Here is a 14,287-nt window from a genome sequence, read left to right as displayed (position 1 = left end):
CTCAGTACCAGGAAGACTCGTTGCCAGTGGGGCACAACCTATGATCTGCAGTTAACTGTGAGTAAGCGTGCTTATTCCAATAAAGGATGTTTTCGGAGAGATTAGTCTTCAGGTGTCAACTGGTGTGCCAATGTTATATAGCAGCAACAAGTCCTAGAGACCTGCGTGTATGCAGGACCCTGGAGCACTTTTAGTGGGAACCGCAGTGCACTTCAGCCAGGTGGACCCAGGCCCACCTGTAACACTTGTGCTGGTAAATGGGAGGTCTCCAAAACCCACTGTACCCACATGTAGGTGCCCCCTTCACCCCTAAGAGCTATGGTAGTCTTGTACATTTGTGGGTAGTGGGTTTTGGGGGAGGGGAGTTGGGTGCTCAGCATCCGTGGTAAGGAAGCTATGCATTTGGGAGTGTTATCTTAAGTCCACCGCACTGACCTCTAGGGTGCCCAGTTGGTGTCCTGGCATGTCAGGGGGGCGAGTGTACTACGAATCGTGGCCCCTCCCACAACCAAATGGCTCAAATTGGGACGTTTTTGAGCTGGGCGTTTTTAGTTTTCATTATCGCTAAAAAAAAAAAAAACGCCCAGCTGAAAAACGTCCATTTTTTCCGAAAATACGGTCTGTCCCGCCTCTTCACGTACCCGTTTTCGGACATAGACACCCATGGAGATAGGCGTTCGTGTTCGATTATGCACCTCCACGTGTCTTTATAAACCAGACTGAAAATAGGTGCCCTACTGAACTTCTCAACCTAGATGATCTGTTATAAAATTGCTCACTTTGCAGCTAATATGTGCAGACAATGCATTAAAGAACTGCTTTAGGCAATGGAATAGGGTTGGCTGCCAGGGTGCTCCACCAACATTTTTGCTTTACATAGCAACAGCAACCAGTTAACATGGGGGAAGACGGCCAGGGATGGAGTTTGTTTTAAGGCTCCTCAACCTACAAGGTATTCCACTGACTCTTAGAACCACTACCCTTGAAACACCTGCTTTATTCAATGCATAATCCTGGATTTGTGGGGGCATATTTTCAAAGTACTTAGACTTAAAAAATTACATAGTAACCTATGGAACTTTGTAAGTCTAAAGTGCTTTGAAAATGAGATCCGAAGGGCATAATCGAATGGGGACGTCCATCTCTAAGGACGTTTCGGCGAAGGGGCGGGGAAACCGTATTATCGAAACAAGATGAGTGTCCATCTTTCATTTCGATAATACGGTTGGGGACGCCCAAATCTCAACATTTAGGTCGACCTTAGAGATGGCGGTCCGCGGTTTTCGGCGATAATGGAAACCGAGGACGACCATCTCAAAAACGACCAAATCCAAGCCCTTTGGTCATGGGAGGAGCCAGCATTCGTAGTGCACTGGTCCTCCTCACATGCCAGGACACCAACCAGGCACCCTAGGGGGCCCTGCAGTGGAGTTCACAAATTGCTCCCAGGTGCATAGTTCCCTTACCGTGGGTGCTGAACCCCAAAACCCCCCTAAAACCAACTACCCACAACTGTACACCACTACCATAGCCCTTAGGGATGAAGGGGAGCACCTACATGTGGGTACAGTGGGTTTCGGGTGAGTTTTGGAGTGCTCACATTTACCATCACAAGTGTAACAGGTGGGGGGGGGGGGGGGGGGGAGATGGGCCTGGGTCTGCCTGCCTGAAGTGCACTGCACCCACTAAAAACTGCTCCAGGGATCTGCATACTGCTGTCATGGAGCTAGGTATGACATTTGAGGCTGACACAGAGGCTGGAAAATGTTTTTTTATTTTTTTCTTTGGTTGGGAAAGGGTTGGTGACCACTGGGGGAGTAAGGGGAGGTCATCCCCCATTCCCTCTGGTGGTCATCTGGTCAGTTCAGGCACCTTTTCGAGGCTTGGTCGTGAAAAAAAAGGGGCCAAGTAAAGTCGACCAAATGTTCGTGAGGAACGCCCTTCTTTTTTCCATTATCGGCTGAGGGCGCCCATCTCATAACCACGCCCCTGTCCTGCCTTCGGTACACTGTCGACACGCCCCCATGAACTTTGGTTGTCCCGGCGACGGAAAGCAGTTGAGGACGCAAAAAATTGGCTTTTGATTATGCCGATTTAAGCGACCTCGGGAGAAGGCGCCCATCTCCTGATTTGTGTCGGAAGATGGGCATCCTGCCCATTCGAAAATAAGCTAGATAGTGAACTAATTCTTTAAAGTGGTAAGCAGCATTTAAGTGCCAAATTTACACCTAAATGACCAGAATATTAGCATATATTTATTTGTGATATTTATAACCCACATTATCCCAAACAAGTTTGAGTTCAATGTGGCTTACAATAAATAGTATAGGATACATAACAAAGAATAATGCATTAGAAAGTAATTTGTTGAAAGAATTCAATTTTATAATACAATATCGTAAACATACTGGGATAGCTATGGATGTTTAACATTTAGAAAATCTATTATGAATGAGAAATTGTACATGAAGCAAACAGAAAGTTAATGGTAAATAGAGTAATAACCAATTCGGGTAATAATTAGTTGTTTGAGATATGGTTGTTCTTTGTGAGGGTTTGTTTGAATAGGAACGTGAAAATGGCAATAATCCAGTTACATGCTATCCTGTAACATAGTAGATGACAGTAGATAAAGACCTGTATGGTTCATCCAGTCTTCCCAACAAGATAAACTCATTACATACGGTATGATGTGATACTTCATATGTATACCTGTTCTTGATTTGTCCTTGCCACAATCAGGACACAGACCATAGAACTTATGCCCAGCACTGACTTTGTTTCCCAATTAGCGGTGTTGCTACCTAATCTCCACTAAGCTTCTTTAGATCCATTCCTTCTAAACAGGATTCCTTTCTGTCTGTCCCATGCATTTTTTAATTCTGTTACTGTTTGCATCTCCATCGTCTCCCGCGGAAAGGCATTCCAGGTACCTACCATCATCTCGGTGAAAAAATACTTCCTGACATTATTCTTGAGTCTGCCCCCTTTCAACTTCAATTCATGTCCTCTAATTCTACCACCTTCCCATTTCTGGAAAATGTTTGTTTGTGGATTTATACTTTTTAAATATTTGAACGTTTGTATCATATCATCCTGGTTTCTCCTTTCCTCCGGGGTATACGACGGGTATATTTACCTCGGGTACAACTAAGCGTATATCTTTGATAGCACATAGTTTGTAGTTGGGTGTACACATGGGAACAGTGTGGATAGGCCTCATACTTATGCATGTAGCTTACAGAATAATATTTGTACTTTGAACATCTCAAACCTGGCACTTATATATGTTTTTGCGACCACCACATATAAACCAGTGTTTTGTTTTCAAAAGGGAATGACAAAACATCTGGCAGAGGCATGTTGGGGGCAGTACAAGGGAGTGTTAAGGGTGATGCTGTCTCAACATCTGTCCCCGATTCTGGATAGCACGCTGATGTACATCCAATGCCAGATGAACACATCAGGACTTATATCACCTTTAAATCACGAGTAAGGGCTGTCGCAGCATGTCTCTGTGACTGTTTGCATTGGTGTTGACTGTGAGACAGCTGAGAGAGACTCTGTGAGTATGACTGCTGTTTCTGTCTATCCAGGTCTGTGGTCTGAAAACCCTCCATCTCCCCTTCTGCTACCTTTCCCCCCATCTTCCAATACCTTGCCAAATACTCCTTCACCTCACCTGTCTCCTTCCTCTCCCCCTCTGTGGTGCGGCAGGTCCTGTGATCCTGTCTGGTTTTCAGCATGTTCATCATTCTGCCTCTTGTACCATCTGAACTGAGGTTTCCATTGCTTTGGAGCCAGTACAAATTCTCCCATGAAGCCTCTGCCAGAGATTGTAAAATGGCAAGCATAACTTTTACATATGCCTTAAAAAAACATCTAGGTGGGAGGGTTGTATATCGAAGATACTTACCTGTAGCAGGTATTCTCCAAGGACAGCAGGCTTTACATTCTCAGAAGTAGCCCGGCATTTACCATACCTAAATGAGAGCTTTGTGGAGCATGAGATGAGCTCCACCGCACATGTACGAGTGCCTTCCCACCTGCTGTGAAAACGCGGTCTCCTCATTTTAATACTATAGCAAAAAAATAAAGCAAAAATAACAAAGGAGACAACTCCAAGGGAAGGTGGGAGGGACTATGAGAATATAAAGCCTGCTGACCATGGAAAATACCTGCTACAGATAAGTATATTTGCTTTCTCCAAAGACAAGCAGGCTTATAATTCTCACAACTGGGGAATCCCTAGAATTCAGGCTCAACAAAAACAACAAACATTGGTCAATTGGGCCTCGCAACAGCGAGGACATAACACAGATTAACCTGAAACTGTATACAATCTGAATGAGAGTGCAACCTGGAACAGAATAAAATGGGCTTAGGAAGGTGGAGTTGGATTCTAAACCCCAAATAGATTCTGCAACACTGTCTGCCCAAACCGACTGTTACGTCAGGTATCCTGCTCAAGGCAGTAGTGTGATGTGAATGTGTGGACTGAAGACCACGTCGCAGCCTTGCAAATTTCTTCAATGGAGGCTGACCTCAAGTGGGCTACCGACGTGGCTATGGCTCTGACATTATGAGCTGTGACATGACCCTCCAATGCCTGCCCAACCTGGGCATAAGTGAAGGAAATGCAATCTGCCAGCCAAATAGAAATGGTGCGTTTCCCGATGGAGATCCCCATCCTGTTGGGATCAAAAGAAGCAAAAAGCTGGGCGACTGTCTGTAGGGCCTTGCCCGCTCCATGTAATAGGCCAATGCTCTCTTGCAATCCAAGGTGTGCAAGTTGCTTTTGCCAGGATGGGCAAGAGGTCAGGGAAAGAATGTTGGCAAGACAATCAACTGCTTCAGATGGAACTCCGGTATCAGTTTCGGAAGGAACTTAGGGTGCGTACGGAGGACTACTCTGTTGTAATAAAAATTAATATAACGTGCATCCACCACTAAGGCCTGAAGCTCACTGACTCTACGAGCTGAAGTTAACAGCCACCAAGAAAATGACCTTTCTGGTCAAGTACTTCAGATGGCAGGAATTCAGTGGCTGAAAAAGAGCTTTCAACAGCTGGGTGAGAAAGATGTTGAGATCCCATGACACTGATTGAGGTTTGACAGGGAGTACTGACAAAAGTAAACCTCTCATGAAGCAAACAACTAGAGCTGTCCAGAGATGGACTTACCTTCTACACGTTGATGATAAACACTAATTGCACTAAGGTAAACCTTTACGAAGTTGGTCTTGAGACCACATTCTGATAAGTGTAGAAGGTATTCAAGCAGGGTCTGTGTAGGGCAAGTAAGGAGATCTAGGGCCTTCATCTCACACTAGACGGCAAACCTCCTCCATTTAAAAGAATGACACCTTTTAGTAGAATCTTTCCTGGAAGACAGCAAGACCCAGGAGACACCCTCTGAGAGAGCCAAGGAAGCAAATTCTAGGCTCTCAACATCCAAGCTGTGAGAGCCAGAGACTGGAAGTTGGGATGTATAAGTGACCCCTCATTCTGAGTTATGAGGGTCAGAAAACACTCCAATCTCCACTGATAATTCCAGAAGAGGAGGGAACCATATCTGCCGCGGCCAGTATGGCGTGATCAGAACCATTGTTCTGCAGTCTTACTTGAGTTTCAACAAAGGTTTTCCCATTAGACATATGGGAGGATAAGCATACAGAAGACCTGTCCTCCAACTGAAAAGGAAGACATCTTAGGCTAGTCTATCATGGGCCTGAAGCCTCGGACAGAACTGACGGACCTTGTGATTGATCTGAGTGGCAAAAAGATCCAGCAAGGGGGTGCCTCACTCTCGGAAGATCTTGTGGACTATGCCTCGGGGTCAGGTCCCATAATGGACGATCCTGGGGGCCCTGTACAGCAGGAGGCCTCAAGGCAGGTGGCAACCCACTTGATTCTTCACTGCTCCCAGTATATGAGGGTTTAGTAGCAGGCTCGGACCTCAATGCTGATGCCAATGTCAAGGAACTGGACTTCGCTCCAAAAATCCTCTCTTGCTGAGCCTCTCTGGAAACCTGGGCCCTCTTTTTCATGTGAAGACAGAGAACACAGATAGCAGGACTATGGTTGGGCCCAAGACACTGCAGACACCAAGAATTGGTGTCCTTCCCAGAGATTCCCAATTGCACCGGGTACAGCACTTGAAGTCACAGGGAATCTTCGTGGACATGGATGGAAAAACTTTGTCAGCTAAATTAAACAAAGCGATGGTGCCTGAAAAAGGGGCAAGGCATGGAAAGAAGGAAAGGGAAAAGTCCTGGCCAAAGTCAAGGCCTAAAAGTGCCTAATAATATCGGAAAAACAAACAAAATTTAAAACCAAGCAAAAAATTAAGGAAATTAAAAGAAGAAAAAGATTGAGATTCCAACAACAGGAACACAATTAAAGGGTGAAAAGAACCGAAAAAATAGCCGGAAGGCACAAAAATAGCTAAGACCGAGCCACATGAGGAGATAAGAAAAACACCTTCTTCTCACATGGAAAAAGAAGAACTGAGGAGAATGCACTCTGACTGCGGGCGGGAGGGCACTTGACCATCTTGCACTCCACAAAGCTCTCATTTAGCTATGGTAAATGCTGGATCGGGTGACGCGGACTTGCATCACCCAACTTGTGAGAATTATAAACCTGCTTGTCCTCGGAGAAATGATGCTATTTGATATGTCCATGTTTCTGAAATTGCCGACAGCTCTAAACCTTTAGGGTTGCAAAATGTCAGGGCTGCAAAATGTCTATACCTGCCATTTTACAAAGCTGGCAGCTTCTCTTGGCTCATATTGAAATGTGAGTCAAAGTTGTTTATAGAAGATTTGGGTGATATAACACTCTTTATTTCAATTGCTTTTTGTGATTTGATGCCCTTTATATTGTATTTGCTAATGGTTTATGTGCCTTGTTACGTTTCTGTGCAGTGCTAAGTAAATAAAGTTTAAAAACAAACAAACAAAAAAAGAGCCCATTGCTCTGCACTGCAGGGATTTGAACCAGGCACCCCAGGCTATCAAGCCTGGTGCTCAAATCACTAAGCTACCCCTCCACTAAACTCCAAGAGGCAAAATGTTTTGCCCTGCTCCCAGGTGCAAAATATATTGTAGTGCAGAATGGAGAGGAGAAAAAGCTTAGTTAGGGTTACCATACGTCCGGATTTACCTTTTTGAGGACATGTCCGGGCGTCCGGACGGATTTGGCCAGCCTGCCTGTTTGCCCGAACTTCTGGACAAACGGGCTGGCTGGCGGGGGCGGGAGCGGAGGCGGGACTCCCTTCCTCTCCCCCTTGCGCTACTATCCCTGGTGGTCTAGAGGTACCTCTTTGCTCTTCGGGGCAGGAAAGAAAGAGCCCCCTCTTTCCTGCCCGGAGCGCTGCTGCTAGCTGCCCTGCTGCATCCTGTATGAGTCCGGCTCTCGGCGTTTCAAAATGGCCGCCGAGAGTTGAAGTCTCGCGAGGCTGCTTCAACTCTCGGCGGCCATTTTGAAACGCCGAGAGCCGGACTCACACAGGATGCTTGCAGCAGGGCAGCTAGCAGCAGTGCTCCGGGCAGGAAAGAGGGGGCTCTTTCTGTCCTGCCCCGAGCAAAGAGATACCTCTAGACCACCAGGAATAGTAGCGTAAGGGGAGGGGAGGTGACAAGGCAGGGGGAGGGAAAGTGATGGGGGGAAGAGGGGGCGAATGTGTGAAAGGGGCAGGGCGAGGGCGTGAAATGGGGCGGGGCAAGTGTCCTCTTTTATGAGGACAAAAAATGGTAACCCTAAGCTTAGTGGTTAGAGCACCAGGCTTGACATCCAGAGGTGCCTGGTTTAAATCCCACTCTGCTCCTTGTGATCTCGGGCACGTCACTTAACCCTCCATTGTCTCAGGTACAAAATTAGATTGTGAGCCCTACAGGAGTTGAGCTACTGCTGAAAAAGGTATGAGCAAAATCTAAATAAAAGTTTGGTACCCCAGGACAGCGCTAAATGTTGTGCACACACTATATAATTTGTACTGCTACCACAGGCAGCGCTAAATGTTTTTTTCTACGGGCACCGAATAGACACCGGTGACGCATCGTGGATCTTATAGACAATACGTACTTGTCCTATGGGGGCATGGCATGATGGTGTGAGTTTGGGTGTGCCATTTTCAGCTTCATGGGAACCTTTGGGTACACTTTGCTTTCCAGATGTTTTACATTACAACAATTTAGTCATCACCATTGATGCGCTATACATTTCTGAATGCTTTTAAGGTGCCTTGGTCAGGGGGCAGAGATATGTCGATTGTACACTAGGCTTCTACGCTTATTCCTAAATTTCTAAAATACATCATTTTGCCTAAAACATCTATATGCCAACATCCATGACTTTTCTAAAATGGTGCTGCACGTGTGTATCTCTGGAATGTAGGCATAAGCTTTTACAACAGCTTTCCTTTATAGAACAGACTCCATATAGGAACCCTGTTGTAACACAACAGCATTTTGAAAACAAAGCACTTTTTTTTTTATCAATTCACAAATTAAACAAGAATATTCTTGATTTAGAACAGATAGGTAATATTAAACTTCATATTACATAAATTTTTTATAATAAACAATTTATATTATTATCTATTCTCTAGTCCACTATTAGAGGGAGAGAACAAGGTACAATTCCATGAAATATTTATATACTACTTAAAGTTAACATAGGAAGAGAAACACAGACCAAATTATTATATTATGGAGTAGGAGAAGATACTGCTATAGGCTGCAAGACTGGAGTTACAACGGTCTTCGAGTCAAAAAAATATGTTAAATGTATAGGATCATAAAAATCATATTTCACTGAGTTTAATTTTAATACACACTTACAAGGAAAATTCAGCCAAAATAAACCGCCCATTTGCACCACCTGTGGGCGGAGTTTAAGGAAAAGTTGGCGCCTCTTTTGGGTTGCTCTGGCAATATCTGGAAAAATTCAATTTTACTATTCATGAAAAGTTCTTCTCTATGGCGAAAAAATTGTCTCAATATCCAGTCTCTATCTGGTTGTAGTACAAAAGTCACAATCAAAGTAGCGGGTTTGGAGTCCAAATTATCGTCTTCAAGCATTTGTGTGAGGTTTAAAGTGTCAAAAGAAACATCAGCTCCTTCAGAAATAGGTTGATTAGTATTCTTCTTTTTATGTAATAACAAATAATATATTTTAGAAACCGGAGGGTAGGCCTGCTCAGGAATATTCAATATCTCAGATAGATACTTTTTGAAAGTTATAAGAGGAGCAACACAAGGCATTTTAGGAAAACAAAGAACTTATTCAGAGCAGTGCTGAACGTATAAGCGATTTTGGATATCAGACCTGTGTACATTGCACAACAGGTCTTTAGGTTGTGATGTAAATAAACAAAAAAAATGCACACAATTTCTTTCTAAATTATACTGCTTTCAGATTAAAGGTGTGCCATTAAAAAAAAAAAACTTCCTTGAATCTACACTCAGTTGTTCTTTCTGTATTAATGATGATTTATGGGATGTAAAATGCCTTCATTGAGAAACATGATAATAAGCAGAATTCATTTCTGTAAGGTTGGAGCTGAGAAACTTTTACATACTGACATTTTGTCAGGAATGGAATAAAAACATAGAACAAAAGGATTGTAGATTATTTTATTTAACTGCTATATGGAGTAATCATCGACATTTTTGTCATGTGCTGCAGCTGCTGTTGCTGCTCTTTCACTATGCTGTAAATGGATCTTAAGTGAACTTTAATTACTGTTCCTCCATTTTTGTTCCTTTACCTTGGCATTTCCTGTTTTTCTACAGTACACTTCTGTACCCATGAGACAGATCCACTTGTAACCAATCAGCTCATGTCACTCACTCTCTACAGCAAATTGCGTTCTCAATTACTTGCTCACTTCTTCATGATACACACAGCTAGAACTTTATTTCCTTCAATAACACAGGAGTTTCTCTATGCCCCATCAACGTTCAAATTTTCTTTTTCTGCTTTCTTCGAATGAAAATAGTTTATTAACTTTCACTTTGAGACCATTTGGTTCATTGAACAGAACATAGCAAACATACCACGTTCAATGCAAGATGAACAACTTGCTTATTCCCTAGCCTTACAGTCCCAGCACACAAAAAACTCCAACTAGAGAGAGTGAATGTGGGAGAAAATTGTGGTATTTCTAGGGGAACGGACTGTGACACTAGTCTCCTCCCTCCTCTCCCTCCCCCACCATTTCTGGACATGCCACAAACCTAACAGAAACATATGGTGAGAACCCAGTATATGTGGATATAAATGTCCATGCAAGTGGCAGCAGGAGTTATCTTTGAGTGTTAGTAAAATTTATTCAGAGACATGATTCTATAGCAGCAAAGGAAGAACCAGTCTTCCCATGACTGTTCTACCTCTAGGTATAATGCCCAGATTTTAAACCCACTTACATGGTATCTGGTGTAATTTTGATGTCACAGAAGGTCAGACAGCCAACAAGAACACAGAGCAGTATATTCCTAGGTTTCACATTCTGAATCTGATACTTTCCTTTAGTAAGAATACTTAGTAAAGTCTAATAAAAATTAAGGATGAGCAACCAGAATATTTTTGTGTGTGTGTGTGTATGTGGGGGGGGGGGGGGGGGGGTTCTGGATTTTTTTTCCATTCCAGAATGAATGTTGATAACGAGTATGCACTCTTCTTAAAAAGTTTGCACTATAAGCAAAGAGGGCACACTCCCTATAGCATGTTCATATGTGAACCATCATGCATGTGCATGCACTATCAGAAAATAGGGCACCCTTTTGCACATAGTGTGCACTTTTTGGCAAGAGCGGAGGAGTAGCCTAGTGGTTAGTGCTGTGGACTTTGACCCTGGGGATATGAGTTCGATTCCCACTGCAGCTCCTTGTGACTCTGGGCAAGTCACTTAACCCTCCACTGCCCCTGGTACAAATAAGTACCTGAATATACTATGTAAAGCGCTTTGAATGTAGTTGCAAAAACCACAGAAAGGCGGTATATCAAGTCCCATTTCCCTTTCTTTGCTTGTAGTGCAAAAGAGTGTATACTATTATTGGAGAATAACATTTCATCACAAACAGCACCCCCCCTAATCAAAATCTCTTCACCTGGTTTGCTTTTAGTAGTGCTCCACAGAATAGTTTGAGTAATGCCAGTAAGTCTATACGATATGGTGTCTGAAGTATCCTCTATCAATCACACTTACTGTACTGCACATGGAGACCCCAGCAGATCACATTAGAGAACAGCAATCACAAAGGGAAATGAGCACCAGGCTCTTTCCTGCTGCTCTCTCTGAGATCATGAATAAAGAACCAATTAACACAAACATAAGAGCTATAAATACTGGTGCATCAAAAGTGGACACTGAATGATGTCACAAGATGGATCGCATAGTTAGCATCAGCAGGCTGGATAGTAATGTTGAAATGGTGATGTGGAATGGGCCAGAAAAAAAAAATGCCAGTGTACAGGGGTTTGACTTATGAGCTGTAGGTTGCCTACCCTGGTCTTGGGCATCTCCTAGAAACATCTGCCAAAACCCTATCACTACAGAATCAGACCTTTTCAAGCTAGATTATGCGAATGCCTAATTAACTAGGCAATAAAGGGTCATTTTACAAAGGCATGCTAGCATTTTTAGTGTGCGCTAAAAATAAGCGTGCACTAAATGCTAGATACCCATATATTCCTATGGGCATCTCCAGGATTTAGCGCGCGCTAAAAATGCTACCTTGCCTTTGTAAAAGACCCCCTAAATGTGTCGTGTATTGTGCAGCTCTTACAACATAGTTTCTACACAAGCATGTTATATTTTTATTATATATGATAAGACCTCTAGGTAGCACAAACTCTGATCACATTGCACTATTGGATAACGCACTGCGACATTAGCCACTTGAACACCAGTGAAAATGAAACAACCTTCTTTTGAAAAGGTTCTTTAACTTAACCAGGCCACCAAGCCTGTTTTGCTATCAGTATGTACACACCATGAAAATACAGTGCTCAAACCTTTAAAAAATAGAACATTTATTTAAAAACAAAACAAAAAGTGTTTTCTCTAGGATAGTGGGCTCAGTATACATATACACCAGGAGAACATCTTTTCCAAGTCTGCAGGCACACCATCCCCCTTGGCAGCTTCTTGCTAGGTCAAGGCAGGGGGCAGCTGAGAAGAAGGGCCTGTGATAAAGCTTGGAAATTTAGAAAAAATGAACTAGATACAAGCAGCATTTCAACCACCTTCTCTTGTCTCTTTTCTACCAAAGTTTTCGCTTCACTTCTATAGTACTGGATGACTTTGGTTGGTTTGCATTAACACTTTGCCATGCATATTATCTACTGTTGATTTACGTCTGATGTGGAAAACGCTTCTTGGCTGCAAAAGCTCTCTGCTTTGGCTTACCTGCAAAGGCTTTCGAGATGCGATCTTTCTTCCATTCCCATGGCTGGTCATACTCTTCAGGAGGCCTCTCATCATCTTCAGGGAGGCGTGATTCCCTGGGCCGCTGGCACGTGGACTTCTCCGTATCAGAGTCCACACCGTTCTCTGTGGGTTCATAGGGAGTGTCGTACAAATGGAGAGGCTTAGCTGGGGGGTCCTTTGATCCTCTACGGCGGATTTCTGCATAAAAATAGGGGTGGGGACAGAACACTATGACATTAGTATTTCATCATTCAATTTCTCAGCTTTTGTTTAAGGCTAAGAAAACATTCATTATCTTGAAAATGTTGTATGTCAAAATAATTATTTCTAATCATTTGAAGACAGTCACCTGCCTACTTTATTCACCTATCTTGCCATTATAGAGTAGATACTATATATCATACCTAAAAATTTGGCGCCAAAATGAAATGCGCCTAAGCACATTCTATATAGAAAAAGCCTAATTTCCAAGTGGTTTATAGAATACGCTGAGTGCTGGTCTGCATGACTAAATTTAGTTGTGGGCAGTTACACCAAGTAAAAACTGGTGTAAATGCTGACACCTAAATTAGGCACATAGATTCTAGAAACGTCCATGACCTGCCCATTCCATGCCCTATTTTCAACTATGCAACAGAATTTACATGCAGCATGTAGAATATGCTTAGACAGTTCTGCATGTAAATCCTAATTATTGCCGATCAGTGTCAATAATTCCTTGTTAATTACCAATTATCTGCATGGTCTGGCTTGTTAGGTTATACGCACTGTTATGGAATATGCTTTGATTTCCAAGTGGAAATCTCGGCGCGATATATAGAATCTGGGGGTATATTTCTAATATATTTAAACAATTCTGGACAGGGAAGGAGAGAAATATGAAGTTATATAATCCCTTGTGTTCAAAAACACATATTCTCCAAGTTTATATTTAACATTACACATTATCAGTGTGATATATATTCACGGGGGCTTGGTAAGGACCAGCATCCTTATTTATTTCAATTCATGGTAGGTTATGGATTTTGCAAGGTGTTGGCACTGGCTTACCCTAGACTAGGAGGAGGAAGTAGCAGCAGTGTCAGTATTGGCCCACATGGGCCGGGATGGAGCCTGCGGTGGCTTTAGTCCATACCAACAATAAGAAAGTTGAAGATGGGCTGCAGAGAAAGTGGAGTCCTTGGGGGAAGAGAGAATTGAGGGACTGGACCCAAGGGAGGGTAAGCAAGAAGATACAGAAGTATTTGGGCTTGGAGCAAGGAAAGAGTGCAGTAGTCAGGCCTGGCAACTAGGTAGGGGGGAGGGGAAGGGTCAAGTCAGGGAAACAAGGAAAGAATGGAAGGAGCTGCCTTACAAAAATCTTGGAGAAATTGTGCACAAACATATTATACATTTTGTACTGAGTAGTGACTTTTTTATGTTGTAATTCAAATTATTTTTAACAGATATAAAGGTATGTAAAATTTTGCAGAATTCTAAAATAGTGTGAAGTTTTTAAACTTTTTTGCATGCCCAAGAGTAAAAAAAAGTGCGTGTGCGGGGGGGGGGGGGGGGGGGGGGGGGAGAAAATATATCATCTATATAATGCTTCATCATTAACCCTTTGGGTAAGTAATTTGTGTAGACTGAAAAGGCAATAAAACAATGATAGGTATATCTACCCAATCTCAGACTCAACTAGAAAAGCTAAAGTAGACCTACTATAATAAAAGCAGTGCTCTGAAAGAGCAGTTCACACAGCAGCAGCACTCAGTCAACAGTTTGTTTTATCCTGCCACACAAGGCCTGAGAATCAGAGGCAGTGAGGCCTGGTGTAAGCTCACAGCACTTAAAACAATAGCTTCCTTGT

The 14,287-nt window shown here is 43.0% G+C and overlaps 1 protein-coding gene across 3 annotated transcripts in view; it reads right to left on the bottom strand.

Annotated features, from left to right (window-relative positions):
* The window catches only part of SHF (Src homology 2 domain containing F), a 542,785-nt gene that overhangs the window by 245,707 nt on the left and 282,791 nt on the right, over positions 1-14,287 (bottom strand). For all 3 annotated transcript variants that reach the window (XM_030187563.1, XM_030187571.1, XM_030187580.1), the window contains exon 3: positions 12,418-12,636. In XM_030187563.1, coding sequence (XP_030043423.1) covers positions 12,418-12,636 — 219 coding nt within the window. The remainder of the gene's footprint in view (positions 1-12,417; positions 12,637-14,287) is intronic.

The sequence above is a fragment of the Microcaecilia unicolor genome, chromosome 1 (assembly GCF_901765095.1).
Source record: "Microcaecilia unicolor chromosome 1, aMicUni1.1, whole genome shotgun sequence".
NCBI classification, from domain to species: Eukaryota; Metazoa; Chordata; class Amphibia; order Gymnophiona; family Siphonopidae; genus Microcaecilia; species Microcaecilia unicolor.
This window is presented reverse-complemented; position numbering and strand designations above follow the sequence as displayed.